This window comes from Tachypleus tridentatus, chromosome 10 (genome assembly GCF_004210375.1).
Source record: "Tachypleus tridentatus isolate NWPU-2018 chromosome 10, ASM421037v1, whole genome shotgun sequence".
In the NCBI taxonomy this organism is placed as follows: Eukaryota; Metazoa; Arthropoda; class Merostomata; order Xiphosura; family Limulidae; genus Tachypleus; species Tachypleus tridentatus.
In genome coordinates, this window is record NC_134834.1 from 115460796 (window position 1) to 115486977 (window position 26182).

A 26182-nucleotide genomic window follows, 5' to 3' on the forward strand; every position below is an offset into this window, starting at 1 on the left:
ACACCCAATGGAACTGATGCTATGTTTTCTGCTTTTTCTCTTTGTACGTGCTGACATGTTTCATTTGGATTTATGTAAAACATATTTAGTATTAATCTACAGCCTTCCTAGTAGTTTTTTCCTTAGCTCAGCAGGGTGTGTGTGTGTGTGTGATTAGGATAGAGTCAGCATTACAACTCAAAATTAATCGTTTTAGTTTCCCTTAAAGGGGTCTAAGGCCATCTCGAGGAATCATCTGTTTTAACCACTTGCACCATTAAACTTTAGTGTGTTGTCTGTCAACCAATTGATACTAAAATAACATCACATAAAACACAATATTGCAATTTGTACTGTCGTGGTGTCGGTAAAATAAAACTTGCGCGTGCTATGAATCACGAGAATAATTATGAACTCCATAGGGCCCATCACAGCATGATACGAACTTCAAAAGAAAAAATAATTGTACTCTATTTTGGCTTTATTTACTCTTGGAACAGAAAACGTTAGGGAAGTACATCTAATATATGTTTTATTAATGGAAATAATTATTTACAACAACAACATTGCGTATTCGTGTATTATACTTCGTCACTTAACTCACTCTTTAGTTTAAATAAAAAACAGAAGGACTCACAAATAAACCCAACAAAAACATGCTTATTAGAGGGAAAGAGTTTGTTTGTTTGTTTTTGAATTTCGCACAAAGCTACTCGAGGGCTATCTGTGCTAGCCGTCCCTAATTTAGCAGTGTAAGACTAAAGGGAAGGCAGCTAGTCATCACCACCCACCGCCAACTCTTAGACTACTCCTTTACCAAAAAATAGTGGGATTGACCGTCACATTATAATGCCCCCATGGCTGAAAGGGCGAGCATGTTTGGCGCGATGGGGATGCGAACCCGCGACCCTCAGATTACGAGTCGCACGCCTTAACACGCTTGGCCATGCCGGACCCCTAGGGGAAGAAGAGACAAGACGACAAAAGTTTGGGAACTTTTGCCTTAGCCAATAAGTGACCTATTAGCATCCTCTCTTTCGGTTCCCAACAAGGTAATTTGAGTGAAACGTTGATTGGCCATTGAATTTCTTCTCTTACAGAGGTTATAGCTTACGTAGTTTTCATCTCACCGTCCTCGCATGTCACTTGTAGTAGAACAGATGAAACTTGGAGTTATTTTTCTCTCTTAACGTACGCAGTCGATCAACCATTAAGCAACATCGTAAAGTGTGTGAGTAGACCTGTTTGTGTATAGGTTGTGCTTGTGTGGCAAGGATGTTACGCAGAGCAAGTCAAATACACGTTTGTAATAATACATCGAACAAAGACGGTTAAGAAATAATCCGCTAGTTTTATCGTTTGAAACGGGGAAGGGGGTGAGAGAGGGGGAAGGATGGAAAAGGTAAAATGTACGAAACGTTTTCCGTTCTCACAACCTATTACATTAACTTCACACTATTGTAAGTTGTATGAGAAAATGTTTTGTATATATTTTCGGCTGATAAAGAAAACAACAGACGTTATATTGCGTTAGAACTAGCAAAAACTGAAATTTGAGAATCGGTTCGGTGGAAAGTTTATTAAATAAGACTTACGCGCTCCGCAGATGGAAGAAGTTCACATCTCTTCGTATTGGAGTGTTAAACCAAAAGAACACTTGAATAGTCGTTTCTAAAATGATTTCACAGGACGAGTTCAGCATATTGCACAGAGTACTTAATCCGGAATAATAATTCAGTAACTTTCTGAAACATTAATAAGAAATCCCTATGACACTTAACCCGGAACAATAATGTGTTCACATTAACAACACGTATGGGGATGGACTTCGACAGTTTTATATACTGGGGCACGTGATTTGAGAAATTGTTTCGGGAATGATTGTATATATGGAATGTAGTTGATAGAACTCTATAATGAGACGCCACCTGGAGCCGACTTTAGCAACTGTTTTAAAAAATGAACACAATGAATGTTCTAGAAAGTGTACCAACTTACAGGGTGTCGGAAATTAGTTACAGGATTTATATCACTCCGTTAGAGCAACATAGAGTTTCCTTAGGTTTTGTATATGTGTTTGTGCGTTTTTCTTATAGCAAAACCACATCAGGCTACCTGCTAAGTCCACAGAGGGGAATCGAAGGTATTGTATATAAAATCTCTATTGAGTCGATGGTAAAAAACAGTGAAATAAGGACATTAAGTGGTCCCTTCAATAACATTGGGGGGGGATATATCTTTTGGAATTGAGTTTGTTTCGAATCCAGATGCAAGGTGGCACGGCGCAATCAGAATATAAGACTATTTATGTTTGAATAACACGCACGTAACATAACGAGTTCAGTCAGGCAGATGGTGCTTTGTATACATTCTGACTGCTAATTATGTTGCACAATAACAGCATTTTAGGCACAAATATTACATTTATACTCTTAAAGAATAAGCCGACTGTTGGCAATCCTCCTGTTCCACTGTAAAATGAAACTGAAGCCAAACAACATTGCCCAGTTAAAATCATAAATTTCAATTTAGTAACATATATTTAATAATGTTTTTAGCCCGGCATGGTCAGGTGAGTAGGGCGCTCGGCTCGGGCTGTGGGTTCCAATCCTCATCCGACCAAACATGTTTGCCTTTTTAGTCGTAGGTACGTTATAACGTGACGACCAACCCACCATTCGTTGGTAAAAAGGAGTAGCCTAAAAGTTGGCGGTGGGTGGTGATAACTAGCTGCCTTTCCTCTTGTCTCTTCACTGTTAATTCAGGGAGGGCTAGCACACATAACCCTCGTGTAGCTAACAATTCGAACCTAACAACAATGATTTAGATGGACTGGTAAGAACTGAGTCGACTCAAATTGCACTCCTCATCAGAAATGAAATCAGCTTTGGCACCTTTTCCCAGACGATTTCTGATCGCACATCAAGTCGTATTTTATTTAAAATTACAATGAATAAAAACTGGATTATTGGAATTTTTAAGCGTTCTAACAATATTTGAATACTGTGAGTGATTTCCTCCATCAGTGTAATATGAAAAAAAAAAAATCAAACAATACTCTCTGCATCTCTGAACAAAACAATATAATAGTCCTAACTAAAATTTTTATTGTGCATGCGCCACGCAGGAATACATAGGATAATTTTTTTCTTGAATTATGTAATTCTCTTAAATACACCACGTAACTTTAACATCAAGTCTATGAACACTAAGAAAGTAAAACGACGACAGTTGGTGACAAATACAAAACTTGTACATTGTTTACATTCATTGTGTTCCTAAGTATGTACGTTCTTTACGACAGAGTTGATAATAACACAAAAGCTTACTAATTATTGTTATCAATACACTTGGGCTGATAAATTAGAGTGAAGGCAGTTAGTCAACAGCACCCACCAAAAACGCTGAGATCATCTTCTGAAATGCACCCACAGCTTTTCAGGGCGCAATACATAGTGTTAACTGTTCTTTGAATGGGGTATAATAGAACGTGAACGGGAATTGAAAGTACAAGGTCCTGTACGTTACCAAGTGGGCAACTTTCAGCCCAGACTACAAAAGAAGACGGCTTGTCAGTAACCTCACTCTGCCAAATCTCGGGTTACTTTCATTTGACCGAAGTTTGACTGTAACCTTCTTATCTCCCCAAGCCCCATTATCAAAACAGGAAGACGTGAGCCACGCCCATCATTTTTATAACTGTTTATCACAACATGGAGGTTCGTGCGATTGTCTGTACCTCCGTGTGCGCGCGCGCGCGCTCGCGTTTCTAAGTAGTTTCAGTTACGAATCTGTTTTGCTATTATTTTATTACTTGGCTACACTAAAAGCAGAGCCGATAAAACTCTTTGTGGACCAACCCATTACGATTCCGGTCTTGTTTTGCCACTGAACTCAACCCAGTGAAAGTAGAATTGATTCTTATCACGAAAAAACCTAAGGGTAGAATAAAAAAAAATGTTCTCAATTACTTTACAGAAACGAATTTGTAGAGTTAAAATATCTGAGATAGTTTAGTCCCTTATTTCCAAGGGCTGTCTTCAATACTACAGTTAAGATGGAGCAAAGAGTTAATACAGATAGTTTAGTCCCTTATTTCCAAGAGCTGTCTTCAATACTACAGTTAAGATGGAGCAAAGAGTTAATACAGATAGTTTAGTCCCTTATTTCCAAGGGCTGTCTTCAATACTACAGTTAAGATGGTGCAAAGTGTTAATACAGATAGTTTAGTCCCTTATTTCCAAAGACTGTCTTCAATACTACAGTTAAGATGGTGCAAAGTGTTAATACAGATAGTTTAGTCTCTTATTTCCAAGGGCTGTCTTCAATACTACAGTTAAGATGGAGCAAAGAGTTAATACAGATAGTTTAGTCCCTTATTTCCAAGGGCTGTCTTCAATACTACAGTTAAGATGGTGCAAAGTGTTAATACAGATAGTTTAGTCCCTTATTTCCAAGGACTGTCTTCAATACTACAGTTAAGATGGTGTAAAGTGTTAATACAGATAGTTTAGTCCCTTATTTCCAAGAGCTGTCTTCAATACTACAGTTAAGATGGAGCAAAGAGTTAATACAGATAGTTTAGTCCCTTATTTCCAAGGGCTGTCTTCAATACTACAGTTAAGATGGTGCAAAGTGTTAATACAGATAGTTTAGTCCCTTATTTCCAAGGACTGTCTTCAATACTACAGTTAAGATGGTGCAAAGTGTTAATACAGATAGTTTAGTCCCTTATTTCCAAGAGCTGTCTTCAATACTACAGCTAAGATGGTGTAAAGTGTTAATACAGATAGTTTAGTCCCTTATTTCCAAGAGCTGTCTTCAATACTACAGTTAAGATGGAGCAAAGAGTTAATACAGATAGTTCAGTCCCTTATTTCCAAGGGCTGTCTTCAATACTACAGTTAAGATGGTGCAAAGTGTTAATACAGATAGTTTAGTCCCTTATTTCCAAGGGCTGTCTTCAATACTACAGTTAAGATGGTGTAAAGTGTTAATACAGATAGTTTAATCCCTTATTTCCAAGGGCTGTCTTCAATACTACAGTTAAGATGGTGTAAAGTGTTAATACAGATAGTTTAATCCCTTATTTCCAAGGGCTGTCTTCAATACTACAGTTAAGATGGTGTAAAGTGTTAATACAGATAGTTTAATCCCTTATTTCCAAGGGCTGTCTTCAATACTACAGTTAAGATGGTGCAAAGTGTTAATACAGATAGTTTAGTCCCTTATTTCCAAGGGCTGTCTTCAATACTACAGTTAAGATGGTGCAAAGTGTTAATACAGATAGTTTAGTCCCTTATTTCCAAGGGCTGTCTTCAATACTACAGTTAAGATGGTGCAAAGTGTTAATACAGATAGTTTAGTCCCTTATTTCCAAGGGCTGTCTTCAATACTACAGTTAAGATGGTGCAAAATGTTACTACCAAAACAGACGATTACTTAGTACTACCTGGTGGAATGTTAGGTAACGAAAATGTACTTTATTTATTATGCATGTATATATGTGTAATTAAGTGTACTTTCTATGTAATACGTACAGTGACTATGACTGTAGTCAATATATCAACTCTCTCACAATTATTATTAGAATAAAACAACTCCACCTGGTAAGTAAATTGAAGTATGTTTTTTGTTGTTGTTGTTTTAATTTTTAAAATTTATTCTAACATTCTACAATGAATTGTCCAGCCCAAAAACCAACTTCAACCCTAAAGGAAGTGTGGGAAACTGCCAGCGTCATGCCTTGAAAGGGTACTGGTGTACATCTCGTGTGAATGGAGTGAAGAGACATCAATAGTTAACCCACCCTTGGTAACGGGTTTGGTTTTGGCTATGCTGGCGACTTCGTGCGCCTTCCTTTCTCTATTTCTTTACTTCGCTATACACAACGAGGAACAAGAGGAAATCTCTCTCGCGCGCGCTCCTCTCAGACTTTGTTGTTATTGGAGATAAGGGGAGAAAGCGTTCCATTGAACTGCGACAAACCCTCGTTAACCTCAAGGTATATCTAAGTAAGAGCGTCGCTAAAAGCACTGTCGACGAGTCTGTGAACTCTTTCCTGGTACTCAGACAAAGACTGCGGGAGAAAAACAAACAAACAAACTCCAAATGAAATTTGTTAACCGAATCTTGCGTGCGCATCATAAAACGCTAGTCACTAGCATTGACTCAAGATATAACATGAAAATATTCTTACCTTGAGGAAACGCATGCCTCCTGTAAGGCCGAGAGATTCCCACAGATCCACCAAAGAACCAGCGTCGGCGTAACTGTAGAAACACAAAGAAGTAAGTTGTAAGCCAATAAATTTACGATTTACTGAGTCGTTGGATTCATCTTGCGTTTAGAAATCCGTTGTCTTAAAGTTTACTAAGAAACACCACAGTTGAAAACTTTTGGTAAAGTGGAACTAACCTTGCAACATTTGTTAATTTAAATAAAATGTTTTCCGTGAACATAGGTTAACAAAACGATGTTGTTTTCCAGTGCAAAGTTAAACAGTCACCTGTTTACATTTTATTATCCACCACGATGAAGCGAGCCCCAAATCTTACCACTCAAAGCCTGTATACTTGCCAACTGGGGTAGTTAAAGAAATATTTAGACTAGATGCATTGGGGTAAAAGGATGAAATTATGGGCTCCAACTGTAAATCACTAAAGCATCCGTATCGTAAAATTAGTTATCACACATGTATGCGTGTGTGTGTGTATATATATATATATATATGTATATATGTGTGTATATATATGTATATATATATATATATATATGTATATATGTGTGTATATATATATGTGTATATATATATATATGTATATATGTGTGTATATATATGTATATATATATATATATATATATATATATATATATAAGAAGCCACCTTCGGTTTGAATAACTTTTCTCTACAAATCTGTGTTTATTACTTAAGTCATTCTGGTAACGTTTAGGAACGTGTTATAAAATCATGCTCAGTTGTTTTCAACTGTTTTTGCCGAGCGTGGAGTAATACAGAACAAATATTTCTAAATTGTCTCGGCAACAGAAATTTGAGACAAAACAGAAGCAGCCTTCAGTGACTTGTGTCTTTAATGTTATATCTCAGAGGGTAAACCGTGATTCAAAAAAGAATAGCTACCACAATATAAATGCAAGGTTTAGCAGCGACGTGACATTTACCATTACAATATAGATGTAAGGTTTAGCAGCGACGTGACATTTACCATTACAATATAGATGTGAGGTTTAGCAGCGACGTGATATTTACCATTACAATATAGATGTAAGGTTTAGCAGCGACGTGACATTTACCATTACAATATAGATGTGAGGTTCAGCAGCGACGTGATATTTACCATTACAATATAGATGTAAGGTTTAGCAGCGACGTGATATTTACCATTACAATATAGATGTGAGGTTTAGCAGCGACGTGACATTTACCATTACAATATAGATGTGAGGTTTAGCAGCGACGTGACATTTACCATTACAATATAGATGTGAGGTTTAGCAGCGACGTGATATTTACCATTACAATATAGATGTAAGGTTTAGCAGCGACGTGACATTTACCATTACAATATAGATGTGAGGTTTAGAAGCGACGTGATATTTACCATTACAATATAGATGTGAGGTTTAGCAGCGACGTGATATTTACCATTACAATATAGATGTGAGGTTTAGCAGCGACGTAATATTTACCATTACAATATAAATGTAAGTTTAGAAGCGACGTGACATTTACCACTACAATATAGATGTAAGTTCAGCAGCGACGTGATATTTACCATTACAATATAGATGTGAGGTTTAGAAGCGACGTGACATTTACCATTACAATATAGATGTAAGTTTAGCAGCGACGTGACATTTACCATTACAATATAGATGTAAGGTTTAGCAGCGACCCGACCATAACGACTTAGACTATTAAAGCTTGTTAGCTGCGTTTTGATAGTTTTTGTAGCCATATTACAATGTGGTGGATGATTTGAATGGGAGAACCTTGACTTACTCTCACGTGACATTTCAAATTCAATCACTTAAATTCAAAGTATAAAACGTGTGTTTGGACTCTACATGTCTGTTTCTAACAGTCGTCTTAAAATGTATGCTTCCCAAATTCGTACTTTACTTTCATTCAACAATTATTTTTATAATATCAGTTAATTATAATCGACTATGATGTTTAATAATGTGTTTTCAACGTTCTTTTCCTAACCTAAATATCGAGGGTATAGAAGTCTGGAAAGAATTATGTGTAATATTGTATAATTAATACTATTTCAAAATGTCCACTTTCTCTATTAACTTCCGGACATATGTGACTTCCTTTTAAACACACATGATTCTACTACATAAACCTTCACACATATGGCTCAGCTATATACGATTCTGTTATCAACCTATAAATTATTAAAGTGAAATGACTAAACATCAAACTTACGACCGTTTACATTTGGTGATTCTACTAAACACTCGTAACACACGAAGTGATTTTATTATTAAATCTCTAAACACAATTCTGTTATCAACCCTCCAGATATTTACAAGGGTGATCATACTTTGAAACCTTCAGAAAATTACATAACATGATTCTATTAGAAACTTTCCAAATATTTACAAGGGTGATTCTATTACGAAACCTTCAGATAATTACGTCAGAGAATTCTATTAACAATCCTCCAAACTTTTCGCGACGCGATTCGCCTTTACACCCTTTACGATTTCTCGAACGTTTTCATGAGTTGTGTTCTGCAAGTAACACAACATTACAACGATTCTAAGTTTTCTCTTCTCCATCTTCATATTTCGTGGTAGAATGGCAAGATGGAATATTTCCTTGTTTTATTTTTTCACCGTGAAAGGTTTTCCATTGATTCGAGAAAACTTCCACCTACACCCACCCACCTACCCACACGTGGCGATCTTTATATGCAACACCTTTATCACGTGACATTTGTCCTGTTACGTACTTTCAAGAGATGTACCTTCTAGCAATGCACAAAAGTATTTATTTACGACTTTCTCAGAAAAAACAACAACAAATAACTGGATTAGAATTAGAACATAGATTACTTGACCAATAATACATCCCACCCACACGAAATTATTCATTCACGTGCTTCAAATTTCCAAAGTGCGGTCGCGCGAGCGTGTAGGATGGGGGTGGGGTGGGGGGCAGGAATTGTCGTTCAAACAAATTAGTTTAGTAAGAAATGCCATAATGCGCTACGTATCACACGATACCCTGTCTAGGATACAGTACTTTCTATTATCAATAACTGACGTAATTTCTGGTTAGAATACCCCTACACTCGATTGTTTCTAATGAATTCTGTACCCTTTTCGGATTCTCCATCACAAACCGTTAAACCCATGTGTTACGAGGCCCTCATGCACGTTGCTTTATAACTATACGCAAATACCCAAATTAAAAAAGAAAAGAGAAATACATTATATTTAAAGAACGGGGGCTTCTGCAGTGAGAAAAGAGTGCATAATATTAGAAAAAACGAGAATATAACATTGTTAAAAATTGTTAAAATGTGCCGACAGGGGCCGTTACAAGAACTCCAGAATATCATAGCGGGGTCAGATCTAAATCCCGGGGAGGGAGCTTACAGGTTTGGTGAAGTAAAGGGAATACATGATGCTTCCAGAGGAAGGTGAGCAGAAGTGGTTAAACTCGGATACTGACCATTCTCCCCGGGGTCAGATCTAAATCCCGGGGAGGGAGCTTACAGGTTTGGTGAAGTAAAGGGAATACATGATGCTTCCAGAGGAAGGTGAGCAGAAGTGGTTAAACTCGGATACTGACCATTCTCCCCGGGGTCAGATCTAAATCACGGGGAGGGAGCTTACAGGTTTGGTGAAGTAAAGGGAATACATGATGCTTCCAGAGGAAGGTGAACAGAAGTGGTTAAAATCGGATACTGACCCCCACACACTCTCACATCGTACAGTCCTACGTGTACACGTCAGGTTTAGTGAAAATTCGTCCAGCGGTTCATCATTGATAAGAGAATACATAGAGGGAGTTTTGTCAAATACTTTACATATAAATTACACTGCCTTCTTTCTTAATAAGCAAATATTTTAAATAAAAAGTTGTATTTGCATGAGGTATTTTCCAGCTAGATTAAAAAGTTAATGATTTTGTGTGTTACAGTGAAACCTGTCTAAGGAGGAATCGCACGGTACCGAGTAAAATTTCCGGATTAGACAGTGAACATGCATTACCTTAATTATATATAATGTTTGAGTGGAACGTTATACTTGTTTGACTCAAGGGAAGTAAAATGTTTGTTAATAAAATTATTATACTGTTTATGCTATATTTATTAGAATAAAAACCAAAACAGACATTCAAAATATACACAAGTACACAAAATATTAATGAAACTTATTTGAAGGTGTCCAATTTCAACTGTTTCGTTTTTTTAATGGGATTTCTCACGTGGTTAAAGAGAACACCAATTCTACAGTCTTTTCATGAAGTTCATTTCCCCCTTCATTTTTACATACAGTTTGATAGAGTTAATATAACTTAACACTTGTGATGAAGTAGGAATTTCTATTTCCTCACTATCTATTCCATTTTGTCCATCTTCTGAATCTCTCACACTGTTACCATCTTGAGATTCTATTATAGATTTTAAATCAATTTAATCAGTTTCTGTTAAAACATTCTTGTCAACGTTCACAAAACATTCCGCGTTCACAGAATCATCTGCATCAATCTCTTCAATCAGTTTGGATTTCACTAGAATCGTCATAACAAACAACTTCTCCACAATCTCTTCCATTATCAAGAATAAATCCACAGTTTCGAAAGTACTTTATTACGCATTCATCTTTTACGCATTTGATTGAATGACTTAAAAATGCAATTGCATCTAACACGTCAATTTTCATGGTCATTTCAGATGCTCTCTTACAGTCGTCCATGTTTGTAATAATATGCTGAAGCAACAGTTTTCTGTATTTAAATTTTATAAACTGTATAATAGTGAGTTAAGCGCTTTGTCCACCAAGACACGAAAGTCTTTCATGACAGTTATAAACCGGGAATTAAATACTGACAACATACAATCGGATTAGATTCGTTATAATTTATTATTCACAGTAAAAATATTACACGAAGACATTTTTGAAAACTCATCCAAAGAAAACTGATTATTTCATTAGTGAGAAAAAATACTATAAAATATCTAAGGTTGTTCTCAGTAAAATTTCAGAACCTCAGCAATTAAACACATCATGATTCGAACAGTACATGTAGATGTGGAGGCATGCGTATCTGATAAAGTCGTCTTGAAAGTGCATATTGTATATTTACTATGAATTATTAACCTGTTCAGTGCCGTAGACGAGATAGCTCGTCCAAGCCGATCGGTAACACAGTGCCACGGACGAGTTAATTCGTTCTCAATAATACCAAACTTCAACGCTAGATGTCAGCACCATGCATGCATTTGACCTACTTACAAATTGTTTCACTTTCGATCCAAAATGGCGTCACGAAAAAGTTACAAAATGAAGAAGCATGAGAGTTGTATTGTAGCAGCTGAAATACTTGGCAGTCAACAGGTTAAATGTTATATTATTAAAGATATACATATGTTTCCTTACTATAATGCTTCGAAGCATCTTGTACTAGATTAGTTTATTCTTTTTCGTATATTTAATCTCAATGTATTTCCTATCCTTGGAAATGGAAAATTGGTCTGCACGGGTAATAATATACATTCAATCTGGAATAAAATCCCTAATTTCAACTGCAGATTTTTTTTTTATATGTACGTGTAAAGCCATCTTATTTTCAACTGCAAAATCTCTCAACTGAATGCATACAAGGGGGTTGATACAATAAAAATTGTTACTTTCCACACAGGAATCTCATTCCCGCCCCACAGTATATGAGGGAAACATCCTCAGCATATCTATACATCCTATGTTACTGGTGTAGTCACACATGATCGTGTACAATCAGTGTTGTATTTTATTTGCTCGATTGTTTAGAAAGTTAGAAATAATAAGCACTCAAACTATAAAAGGCACAGAACCCTAACCTTAAAGATTAGTTAGCTAATATAGATATACCATATGGAGTTATTTCCAATATAGTTACAAATAACCGTTTTTCACAGAACCCTAACCTTAAAGATTAGTTAGCTAATATAGATATACCATATGGAGTTATTTCCAATATAGTTACAAATAACCGTTTTTCATAGAACCCTAACCTTAAAGATTAGTTAGCTAATATAGATATACCATATGAAGTTATTTCCAATATAGTTACAAATAACCGTTTTTCACAGAACCCTAACCTTAAAGATTAGTTAGCTAATATAGATATACCATATGGAGTTATTTCCAATATAGTTACAAATAACCGTTTTTCACAGAACCCTAACCTTAAAGATTAGTTAGCTAATATAGATATACCATATGAAGTTATTTCCAATATAGTTACAAATAACCGTTTTCACAGAACCCTAACCTTAAAGATTAGTTAGCTAATATAGATATACCATATGAAGTTATTTCCAATATAGTTACAAATAACCGTTTTTCACAGAACCCTAACCTTAAAGATTAGTTAGCTAATATAGATATACCATATGAAGTTATTTCCAATATAGTTACAAATAACCGTTTTCACAGAACCCTAACCTTAAAGATTAGTTAGCTAATATAGATATACCATATGGAGTTATTTCCAATATAGTTACAAATAACCGTTTTCACAGAACCCTAACCTTAAAGATTAGTTAGCTAATATAGATATACCATATGAAGTTATTTCCAATATAGTTACAAATAACCGTTTTCACAGAACCCTAACCTTAAAGATTAGTTAGCTAATATAGATATACCATATGGAGTTATTTCCAATATAGTTACAAATAACCGTTTTCACAGAACCCTAACCTTAAAGATTAGTTAGCTAATATAGATATACCATATGAAGTTATTTCCAATATAGTTACAAATAACCGTTTTCACAGAACCCTAACCTTAAAGATTAGTTAGCTAATATAGATATACCATATGAAGTTATTTCCAATATAGTTACAAATAACCGTTTTCACAGAACCCTAACCTTAAAGATTAGTTAGCTAATATAGATATACCATATGGAGTTATTTCCAATATAGTTACAAATAACCGTTTTCACAGAACCCTAACCTTAAAGATTAGTTAGCTAATATAGATATACCATATGGAGTTATTTCCAATATAGTTACAAATAACCGTTTTCACAGAACCCTAACCTTAAAGATTAGTTAGCTAATATAGATATACCATATGAAGTTATTTCCAATATAGTTACAAATAACCGTTTTCACAGAACCCTAACCTTAAAGATTAGTTAGCTAATATAGATATACCATATGGAGTTATTTCCAATATAGTTACAAATAACCGTTTTTCACAGAACCCTAACCTTAAAGATTAGTTAGCTAATATAGATATACCATATGGAGTTATTTCCAATATAGTTACAAATAACCGTTTTTCACAGAACCCTAACCTTAAAGATTAGTTAGCTAATATAGATATACCATATGAAGTTATTTCCAATATAGTTACAAATAACCGTTTTTCATAGAACCCTAACCTTAAAGATTAGTTAGCTAATATAGATATACCATATGAAGTTATTTCCAATATAGTTACAAATAACCGTTTTTCATAGAACCCTAACCTTAAAGATTAGTTAGCTAATATAGATATACCATATGAAGTTATTTCCAATATAGTTACAAATAACCGTTTTTCATAGAACCCTAACCTTAAAGATTAGTTAGCTAATATAGATATACCATATGAAGTTATTTCCAATATAGTTACAAATAACCGTTTTTCATAGAACCCTAACCTTAAAGATTAGTTAGCTAATATAGATATACCATATGAAGTTATTTCCAATATAGTTACAAATAACCGTTTTTCATAGAACCCTAACCTTAAAGATTAGTTAGCTAATATAGATATACCATATGAAGTTATTTCCAATATAGTTACAAATAACCGTTTTTCATAGAACCCTAACCTTAAAGATTAGTTAGCTAATATAGATATACCATATGAAGTTATTTCCAATATAGTTACAAATAACCGTTTTCATAGAACCCTAACCTTAAAGATTAGTTAGCTAATATAGATATACCATATGAAGTTATTTCCAATATAGTTACAAATAACCGTTTTTCATAGAACCCTAACCTTAAAGATTAGTTAGCTAATATAGATATACCATATGAAGTTATTTCCAATATAGTTACAAATAACCGTTTTCATAGAACCCTAACCTTAAAGATTAGTTAGCTAATATAGATATACCATATGAAGTTATTTCCAATATAGTTACAAATAACCGTTTTCATAGAACCCTAACCTTAAAGATTAGTTAGCTAATATAGATATACCATATGAAGTTATTTCCAATATAGTTACAAATAACCGTTTTCACAGAACCCTAACCTTAAAGATTAGTTAGCTAATATAGATATACCATATGAAGTTATTTCCAATATAGTTACAAATAACCGTTTTTCATAGAACCCTAACCTTAAAGATTAGTTAGCTAATATAGATAGACCATATGAAGTTATTTCCAATATAGTTACAAATAACCGTTTTTCATAGAACCCTAACCTTAAAGATTAGTTAGCTAATATAGATATACCATATGGAGTTATTTCCAATATAGTTACAAATAACCGTTTTTCATAGAACCCTAACCTTAAAGATTAGTTAGCTTATATAGATATACCATATGAAGTTATTTCCAATATAGTTACAAATAACCGTTTTTCATAGAACCCTAACCTTAAAGATTAGTTAGCTAATATAGATATACCATATGAAGTTATTTCCAATATAGTTACAAATAACCGTTTTCATAGAACCCTAACCTTAAAGATTAGTTAGCTAATATAGATAGACCATATGAAGTTATTTCCAATATAGTTACAAATAACCGTTTTTCATAGAACCCTAACCTTAAAGATTAGTTAGCTAATATAGATATACCATATGAAGTTATTTCCAATATAGTTACAAATAACCGTTTTTCATAGAACCCTAACCTTAAAGATTAGTTAGCTAATATAGATATACCATATGAAGTTATTTCCAATATAGTTACAAATAACCGTTTTCACAGAACCCTAACCTTAAAGATTAGTTAGCTAATATAGATATACCATATGAAGTTATTTCCAATATAGTTACAAATAACCGTTTTTCACAGAACCCTAACCTTAAAGATTAGTTAGCTAATATAAATATACCATATGGAGTTATTTCCAATATAGTTACAAATAACCGTTTTTCATAGAACCCTAACCTTAAAGATTAGTTAGCTAATATAGATATACCATATGAAGTTATTTCCAATATAGTTACAAATAACCGTTTTCATAGAACCCTAACCTTAAAGATTAGTTAGCTAATATAGATATACCATATGAAGTTATTTCCAATATAGTTACAAATAACCGTTTTTCACAGAACCCTAACCTTAAAGATTAGTTAGCTAATATAGATATACCATATGAAGTTATTTCCAATATAGTTACAAATAACCGTTTTTCACAGAACCCTAACCTTAAAGATTAGTTAGCTAATATAGATATACCATATGGAGTTATTTCCAATATAGTTACAAATAACCGTTTTTCATAGAACCCTAACCTTAAAGATTAGTTAGCTAATATAGATATACCATATGGAGTTATTTCCAATATAGTTACAAATAACCGTTTTCACAGAACCCTAACCTTAAAGATTAGTTAGCTAATATAGATATACCATATGGAGTTATTTCCAATATAGTTACAAATAACCGTTTTTCATAAAACCCTAACCTTAAAGATTAGTTAGCTAATATAGATATACCATATGAAGTTATTTCCAATATAGTTACAAATAACCGTTTTCATAGAACCCTAACCTTAAAGATTAGTTAGCTAATATAGATATACCATATGAAGTTATTTCCAATATAGTTACAAATAACCGTTTTCACAGAACCCTAACCTTAAAGATTAGTTAGCTAATATAGATATACCATATGAAGTTATTTCCAATATAGTTACAAATAACCGTTTTCACAGAACCCTAACCTTAAAGATTAGTTAGCTAATATAGATATACCATATGAAGTTATTTCCAATATAGTTACAAATAACCGTTTTTCATAGAACCCTAACCTTAAAGATTAGTTAGCTAATATAGATATACCATATGAAGTTATTTCCAATATAGTTACAAATAACCGTTTTCACAGAACCCTAACCTTAAAGATTAGTTAGCTAATATAGATATACCATATGGAGTTATTTCCAATATAGTTACAAATAACCGTTTTCACAGAACCCTAACCTTAAAGATTAGTTAGCTAATATAGATATACCATATGGAGTTATTTCCAATATAGTTACAAATAACCGTTTTTCACAGAACCCTAACCTTAAAGATTAGTTAGCTAATATAGATATACCATATGGAGTTATTTCCAATATAGTTACAAATAACCGTTTTCACAGAACCCTAACCTTAAAGATTAGTTAGCTAATATAGATATACCATATGGAGTTATTTCCAATATAGTTACAAATAACCGTTTTTCACAGAACCCTAACCTTAAAGATTAGTTAGCTAATATAGATATACCATATGGAGTTATTTCCAATATAGTTACAAATAACCGTTTTTCACAGAACCCTAACCTTAAAGATTAGTTAGCTAATATAGATATACCATATGGAGTTATTTCCAATATAGTTACAAATAACCGTTTTTCACAGAACCCTAACCTTAAAGATTAGTTAGCTAATATAGATATACCATATGGAGTTATTTCCAATATAGTTACAAATAACCGTTTTTCACAGAACCCTAACCTTAAAGATTAGTTAGCTAATATAGATATACCATATGGAGTTATTTCCAATATAGTTACAAATAACCGTTTTTCACAGAACCCTAACCTTAAAGATTAGTTAGCTAATATAGATATACCATATGAAGTTATTTCCAATATAGTTACAAATAACCGTTTTTCATAGAACCCTAACCTTAAAGATTAGTTAGCTAATATAGATATACCATATGGAGTTATTTCCAATATAGTTACAAATAACCGTTTTTCATTGATTGATTTAGTGTTTTATGGCACAAAGCAGCGAGGCTATCTGCACCAGACATTCGGTAAAAATGTAAAAATAAATAAAAAAAATAAATGTAGTAATAGACATAAATGGAAATGAAGGTAAAACAAAAAATATAAAACCAATGTTGACACCTAGTCTACAATGTTAAGATAGAAGGCAGAGTATAAGAAGTTGTAAGGTATTTACTCTAGCAAAATGGTAATGATCATAACCCGCCAGGAAGACTAACAGGTAAGTTCAAGAACAATCGTCAGTCACCTGAAGTTGGTCTTTCCAGTCCTGGTTCCAGGTTATGTGTCATAGCAACCAGTATCAAAATGTAAAAGAATAGAAGTTTTAAAAGATACATAGCAAAATTGTAACAATGAGTAGCCAAATGTCCAGTAAAAAGATAAAAGTCAAGTAAATGGAGTAAAATTTGTAAAAGTAAATGAAGGTAAAAACAAAACAGCAATTAAAACAAAAAATGGTGTAAACACCAATGGTGACATCCAGTCTTCAAAGTTGTAAAATATTTACTCTAGCAAAATGGTAATGATCATAACCCGCCAGCAAGACAAACAGGTAAGTTCAAGAACCACCGTCAGTCACCTGAAGTTGGTCTTTCCAGTCCTGGTTCCAGGTTATGTGTCATAGCAACCAGTATCAAAATGTAAAAGAATAGAAGTTTTAAAAGATACATAGCAAAATTGTAACAATGAGTAGCCAAATGTCCAGTAAAAAGATAAAAGTCAAGTAAATGGAGTAAAATTTGTAAAAGTAAATGAAGGTAAAAACAAAACAGCAATTAAAACAAAAAATGGTGTAAACACCAATGGTGACATCCAGTCTTCAAAGTTGTAAAATATTTACTCTAGCAAAATGGTAATGATCATAACCCGCCAGCAAGACAAACAGGTAAGTTCAAGAACCACCGTCAGTCACCTGAAGTTGGTCTTTCCAGTCCTGGTTCCAGGTTATGTGTCATAGCAACCAGTATCAAAATGTAAAAGAATAGAAGTTTTAAAAGATACATAGCAAAATTGTAACAATGAGTAGCCAAATGTCCAGTAAAAAGATAAAAGTCAAGTAAATGGAGTAAAATTTGTAAAAGTAATTGAAGATAAAAGCAAAACGGCAATGAAAACAGAAAATGGCGTAAAAACCAATGTTGACATCCAGTCAACAAAGTGTAAAGAACTACCTGCAGCAGAATGGTAATGATCATAACCCGCCAGGAAGACTAACAGGTAAGTACAAGAACCACCGTCAGTCACCTGAAGTTGGTCTTTCCAGTCCTGGTTCCGGGTTATGAGTCAATATGGCCAGTACTAAAAAGTTAAGTAGTTCAAACGGATAGTTCAAACAGTAGCGTTAGTCACCTGAAGTTGGCCTTTCCAGTCCTGGTGTCGAGTTATTTAATGTTCTGGCCATTGTCCAATGTCAAATTGAATGAGAGAGATTAAAACTGTAAAAAAGGAACCACAATTAAAAAGGTGTAATGAATAAATATGCAACACTTAAATGAGATTAAAAAGATTAATGGCCATTAAAAAATTAAAAACATTATCAAGGTGGACAGAGTCACCACCACCAATAACTCTGTCCAATGTTACAGACTGACCCTGGTAAAAATATGTTTAAAATATTGCCGTCGTTGAGAATTGTAACGATGGCAAGAAAGTAAAACGTGGCTGATAGTGATTTGAGTGTTACACAAACTACACGTTGGTGCATCAGTTCCAGATAAAAGAAAATGATGAGTTAAAAAACTGTGACCAATGCATAGCCTAGTGAGAACAACTTCCTCCTTCCGAACTTTATGAAAGCTAGATGGCCAAAGTCCAATTTTGGGTTTGATTTGAAAAAGTTTGTTGTCACGTTGCTCACCCAAGTGGACTGCCAGCTGGCACGGAGCCGAGCCTTGAAGACAACACCATAGTCCATGTACGGAATAGGCATAGGAGTGATGGTGCTGAAGCAGACATATTTAGCTGCCATGTCTGCAAGCTCGTTCCCGCGAATACCAACATGGCCTGGTATCCAGAAAAACTGGATTGAAGAAGCTGCTAATGAGAAATGGGCCAGTCGGTTTCGAATATCAGCGAGAATAGGATGTGAGCTAACGTGTAGCGATTCCAAGGCAAGTATAGAACTAAGTGAATCAGTATAAATAGTGCAGTTGGAGTACTGCTCAGCTGCAATATGATCAAGGGCAAGAGATATGGCATACAGTTCAGCAGTGAACACAGAAGCTGTAGAAGGGATTCTGCGCGCAACTACTGACCCATAGCAGAGCCCACTGAATTACCTGATTTGGAACCATCTGTATAAATGGGAACTGAATGATTGTTTGAAAGATATTCATTGAATAAAAGACGGTACTACCAATCTGGAGTATCTGCCTTTTTTAGGTGACTGAAAGAAAGGTCACATTTGGGGGGCTGTAATAAGCCATGGTGGGATGGGCCAACCTGTGGAATCTGCAATGTTATCCAAGGACAGACCCAATTCATCCAATTGCGCCCGGATGCGAAGGCCAAACGGAGCAATGACAGATCGTCTGTTCTGAAAAAGTACTGCCCACCGAGGAAGGAAAAGACATTTCCAGGTGGGATGCTTTGGTAAGGAATGAACTTTCAAAGTATATTGTAAAGATAGTTGCAAACGGCGAAGGTGTAGAGAAGGTTCATGAGATTCAATGTATATACTTTGAACTGGAGAGGTACGGAAAGCCCCAGTGCAGAGTCGGAGTCCTTGGTGATGAATGGGGTCCAGCATCTTTAAGGCCGAGGGTCTGGCAGAGCCATAGACCACTGATCCATAATCGAGTTTCGATCTAATAAGAGCACGATATACCTTTAACATTGAACAGCGATCTGCCCCCCCCAACTGGTAGAAGAGAGAACACGGAGGATGTTCAGTGCTCTTGTGCATTTGACCCGAAGCTGCTTCAAGTGTGGTATAAAGGTCAGTTTACGATCAAAGATAAGCCCCAAGAACTTGGTTTCCGGGACCACTGGCAGCAAAACTTTACCGATATGAAGTTCAGGATCAGGGTGAATACCCCGTCGACGGCAAAAGTGCATGCATACAGTTTTGGAGAGAGAGCGAAATTAAACCCGTTCGCCAGAGTCCACTTCCGTACACAATTGAGGGCGTTTTGTAGTTGCCGCTCAATATATCTCATATTTGACGACTGACATGAGATGTGAAAGTCGTCGAAATACAGCCCATTCGCAACAGTGAGAGGGAGTTGTTCAGTGATGGCATTTATCTTTATACTGAAGAGTGTAACACTCAATACACAGCCTTGAGGGACTCCAAGTTCCTGTACAAAAGAACGGGAAAGTGTTGAACCCACACGAACTTGGAATCTCCTGTCCATTAAAATTTTTTTAATAAACATGGGTAGATGGCCACGTAACCCATATGTATGGAGGTCTCGCAAAACGCCATACCTCCATGTTGTGTCGTAAGCCTTCTCTATGTCAAAGAATATTGATACAAGATGTTGGCGGTTGAGAAAGGCTTCTCTGATAGATGTTTCAAGATGAATTAGGTGGTCTGTGGTGGAGTGCTGTCGACGGAACCCACACTGGGTGGGCGAGAGGAGGTTGTTTGATTCAAGGAACCAAACAAGACAAGCATTAACCATCCTTTCTAATGTCTTACAGACACAGCTCGTCAAAGCAATTGGACGGTAGTTTGAAGGAATCTTGGGATCTTTCCCTGGCTTAGAGAAAGGTAAAATAATAGCCTGGCGCCAGGCATCAGGAAAAACATTCTCCTGCCAGATCCGGTTGAAAACAATCAGAAGGACATCAAGAGAAGCAGGAGATAGATGGTGCAGCATGTCATAATGAATATCATCAGGTCCAACAGACGTACTGGCAGACCGATGAAGGGCCATTTTTAGTTCCAACAGGGTAAAGGGACAATTATAGTCAAAGAAACAGTCAGTTCGAAAGGAAAGAGGTAATCGCTCTACCCGAGTCTTGATGGCCAGGAAGGTGGAGGAACAAGCAGAAGTGCTAGATACCCGGCAAAAGCTTTCACCTAGAGTGTTAGCGATGTTCCGAACATCAGTCACCTCCTGACCATCAGAGAGTAAGATCGAGATGGGGATAGAATTGTAGTGTCCATTAACCTTTCGAATCCTGTCCCATATGATCTTGGAACTGGTGGTAGAAGATATGCTGGTTGTGAACTTAATCCAAGATTCCTTCTGGCTTTGACGTCTTACCCACCTAGCATGTGCACGGGCCCATTGGAAAGCAACCCGGTTTGAAAGTGTGGGATATCTACGAAAAGTATCCCAGGCTCGCTTTTGAGCCTTCCGTGCTAAGTGGCAAGCAGGATTCCACCACGGACGAGGATATCGTGGAAAACGTGTCGAGGTTTTAGGAATACACTGAGCAGCTGCATGTGTAATACAGTCAGTTACCGCTGCTACACAGTCGTCTATTGATGACTGATTTACGATGGCAGGATCAAGTTCTGCGAGAGCAGTGAAAGTGGACCAGTCTGCCTGATCCAGCTTCCACCGGGGCACGCGGGTCAGGTGACATCGATTACGGCCAGTCTCTCTCAAAAGGATCGGAAAATGATCACTGCCCAGTGGAGTATTGTGAACCCTCCATGAAAAATGGGAGAATAATGAAGAGGAGCAAACAGAGAGATCAATAGCGGTAAAGGACTGACTAGGTGCATGAAAGTAAGTGGACGAACCAGGAATGAAAAGAGAAAGCTTGTGATCAGAGAGCATACGCTCTACAGAGCAACCCCTCCCTATCAATAACAGCACTTCTCCAGAGGGATGATGTCCATTAAAGTCTCCCAGGATTAGAATGGGAGACAGCAATTGTTCAACGAGAGCATCAAGATCTGATTGATCATATGTCTCTCCAGGGGCCAGGTACAGAGAACAAACAGTGATGGTATGACCCAAGGAAACACGGATGGCTACAGCCTCCAAGGGTGTGTTGAGTGACAAAGACAGGGTGGGCACGTGTTGATCAACCAACAGTGCCACCCCTCCATGTACTCGACCATCACACAACCTGTCATTTCTGTACAGAGAAAACTGCAGAATGGAGACAGTATCAGCAGTGTTGAGAAATGTTTCTTGTAAAGAAAGACAAACAGGATGGTAGGAAGCAATCAGCGTTTTGATATCATCCAGATTAGAACGTAAACCTCGACAGTTCCATTGTATCAAGGTGGCCATTTTTAAGAACGGATAGGTGAAGTGGCTGGAGAACCCTTCGGTTTACGACCACGTCTTTTTTCTTTATTCTCTTTAGTCGGAGGAGGTCTGTCAACTTCCATGGATCCTGCTCTGGGTCGGGTGGGCAGGCTTTTGTTATTGGAAGGGGAATCCAGTGACTGAGGACGCGAACGAATAATTGTTTTGTCTCTTGTGGTGGGAGAAAAAGATGTATCAGAAGAAATGCTTGTATTTAAAACTGAAGGACGTGGATCTTGAGGTTTGTTGGAAGGTATGGGAGGAACAGAGATGGGTGTGGAAGTCGATTCATCAACCTTTTTAACCACGGAGGTCAAAAGGCTTTTCATTTGTTTTGAAAACGATTCTCTTGGAGGCACAGAGAGATCTGTCTGTACTCCCACTGAAGTTGTGGAATGAAGTGCAGCAGCATATGTCCGAGATGGTGTTGTAGACAGCAATTTCCGAGCCTCAGGATAACTAATGTTATGTGTCGTTTTCAAACGCTGCACCTCTTTTTCCTCCAACCATTTTGGGCGAGAATGAAAGTAAGAGGGGTGAGAACCATTGCAGTTTGCGCAATGTGGGTTCATGTCACAGTCATAGGCATCGTGGTCCTTGCCTCCACAACAAGCACATGTCAGGGAACCCCAACAAGATGTCTTTGAGTGGCCGAATCTCTGACATTGGAAACATCGAAGAGGGTTTGGTATGTATGGTCGAACCCTGCAAATGAGATAACCTGCCTTGATGGTGGCAGGTGCACGTGGTGAAGTAAATGTTAAAACGAGGGTATTTGTTGGCAGTGTAACTCCATCTTTGCGAGTGGAGATGCGCCTCACTGCAGAAACTCCTCGAGTGGAGAGACCAGCGAGAATCTCTGACTCGGGAAAATTCTTCAAATCCCTTTCAACAATAACTCCTCGTGAAGAATTCAAGGTAGCATGGGGTGTAACCTCAATAGGTATATCCCCAATTGCCTTTGAATTCAAGAGGAGTTCACTGTGTTGGGATGTGGATGTTTCAACCAATATGTCACCAGATCGAAGTTTCTTTACTGACTTTGGAGAGCCAGCAAGTCCCTCTATTCCCTTTTGAATAAAAAAAGGGGACATTTGCCCTAAAGGTTTTTCTGAAAGAGAATGTAATACAAGAAAATGAGGTACGTGTGTTACTGATGTTGAAGATTGCTGTTCTGAGTATTCAAGACGTGGTCGCTTACCCATTGACTGTTTTTTACAATTTTATTTAAATTTTTTAGAGGATCCATAGGAAAAAGGAAAAAATTCGGTACCCACTGACCCCACCCACCATGGAGCCCTACAAGGGGACGCACTACAAGGACAATGCAGCAACGCCAGGGTTTCGTGAGCACTATACCCAAACACCAGCATCAGGCACAATGTCCACAACACCCGTTGAGAACTTCCAACACTGGTACTTGGTTGACTCTAGCCCAAGTGGACCAGCCGATTGACCCAAGGGGGGCCACCCAAAGGCCGCCCGTCTACAGGAATTCGAGGCCAAAGTGGTGTGTTAGGGTTGGACCCCTCAACCACCAGGATCCTCTCCTCCCCTTCACGGGTCGCCACGCACGGCAAACACGTGGGTGGATGTTTAGATCCCAGAGAAGGTAACCAGATAGAACAGAACCTTCCCTGGGAGGTCCCCTCACCACGTACAGGAATCCACACCGAGGGGGTATAACCGTTTTTATTGTAGAATGAATTAGAATTAATATTCGTAATAGAAACAGTCTTGTTTTAACGGGCTGACAAAAATGTAGACGTTTTTTCAAAACATAATCCAAACGAAATAATTGTGCGATGTTCAAACTAAACGAGGGATTATTATGCCAAAGAATAATGGGATTGACTGGAACTTTATAACGTCCCCACGGCTTCAAAGGGCAATCATGTTTGGTGTGACGGGTATTAGATCTCGTGACCTTTGAAATGCGAATCCATCGCCCTAACCACCTAGACATGCCGGACCCGTAGGAATAATCATGCATCTACGAATAAAATATATCAATAAATTACATAACCTTCAGTGTAGTTACGACTCATAACCCTTTATGTTCAACAAACACGTTAGGTCAACTTATCCTCCTCCGATCCAAATTAATTAGAGGTGCTGTTCCTTTCTTGAGTGATAAATAAATAACTGCGTAATACATCTATCTAGACCGTCTAAGAGGAGAAAGTATTTCTCCATTAAAACTTAAGAGTCTCTAATAATAAAAGATCCACGGTTCCCTAGGCTCGAAGGCAGAACGATACAGAGAAAATAGATACGTTTGGCATACCTCGTAGACGACGGTTGATACTGTTCCAAACGCTAAGCGCCATAGGCGTAATAGCTTGAGATGGACTCTGTAAAAGCTTTAAGAAATCAACTTGGAGAAGCCGAACTAAAAAGCAAAAACGATCAGATATTAGCGAATCAGATTTCTTACTTCTAATATTACTACCTGCACCCATAAAATCACAATCTTATCCACTTAGAATGTCGTGAATTCTTTACGCACAGTATCGTGTGTATATAAACCCTTTCAGGCTTGTTTGTATCAGAAAATAACACTGTTTTACCTCTTTTCACAACGTAAACTTGCCCCCAAAATATTCATATTGTTCACTTGGAAAAGCAAGAGATATTGTACATTTCATACATTTCGAGAATAGTTTATCTTGCTTTTCCAAGTGAACAACATGAGTATTTTGAGACAAGTTTACGTTGTGAGAAGTAAACAGTATATGACGAAATATTTGAGTTTAAATCAAATATGCTTTGTATTAATATTGTCATCGTAATAAATGATTTAAAAAGCAGGTGGTTTCTGAAGTTTATGACAAAAATGTAAATAAAACCTTTTTTTATATGTAAAAACGGCTGGTTTGGGTTGATAAAATTTTTTATGTGGAGGAGCGAACAACGTTTCGAACTTCTTCGGTCATCGTTAGGTTCACAGGTCAGGGTTTTTTTTGTGTGAACCTGACGATGACCGAAGGTCGAAACGTTGTTTGCACCTCTACATAAACATTTTCTCAACCCAAACCTGCTGTTTTTACATTTATAAAACCTTTTGTCAACTAAAGAAAGACTCGAAATAAACTTTTCCAGAAAAATTCGGTTAAAAAGATGACTTTTTTTTTTTTACAAGACACGACACAACGCAACCTTACGGGAAAAGGTTACTTAATGAACCAGTTGAGAATATTTCTGAAAAGATGATACAAACGATATGTTACGAAACTCTACATTGATCATTCTTCTCGTTACACATTCATACGAAATGGAGTGATACAAAATTTATAAGAACACGGCACCTTAAAGGACAAAAATAGTTTAGCTTTTACTGATTAATGCAACCCGAGGGGTTATATATTTTTTTAACCAACATTATAATTTATTGAACATTTATAAACTTTCCGATGACAATTTGAAGTAATAAAAAAACTTTATGCAAGGTTGAAAACATTTACCAGTTTTTGTTCGCTCACCTAAAAAACTTACGCATACAGTAGTGCCCCCGTAGGTCAGAGGTAATTGTACGTAAATACAGTGTCAAAATCCTGGGTTCGAATTGCGCCAATACAAACAGTCCAAACTTTGAAGCTGTGCACCAGAGTGAAGGTAGCCAGTCGGAAGTTTTCACATTCTAAAGCAACTACTCTTAATCGAAAAAGAGAACTGACTGTTACTCTTATAATTCAGCCGTAGCTAAAAATGCAAAGCGTATTTAGTAGAACCAAGTCTCGAACTCGAGATTCTCTAAACCTTTCATCTGACATGC

The 26182-nt window shown here is 36.4% G+C and overlaps 1 protein-coding gene across 1 annotated transcript in view; it reads right to left on the reverse strand.

Annotated features, from left to right (window-relative positions):
- The window catches only part of LOC143228458 (ninein-like protein), a 118827-nt gene that overhangs the window by 39484 nt on the left and 53161 nt on the right, over window positions 1–26182 (reverse strand). The window contains exon 4 of the mRNA XM_076459715.1: window positions 6179–6251. Coding sequence (XP_076315830.1) covers window positions 6179–6251 — 73 coding nt within the window. The remainder of the gene's footprint in view (window positions 1–6178; window positions 6252–26182) is intronic.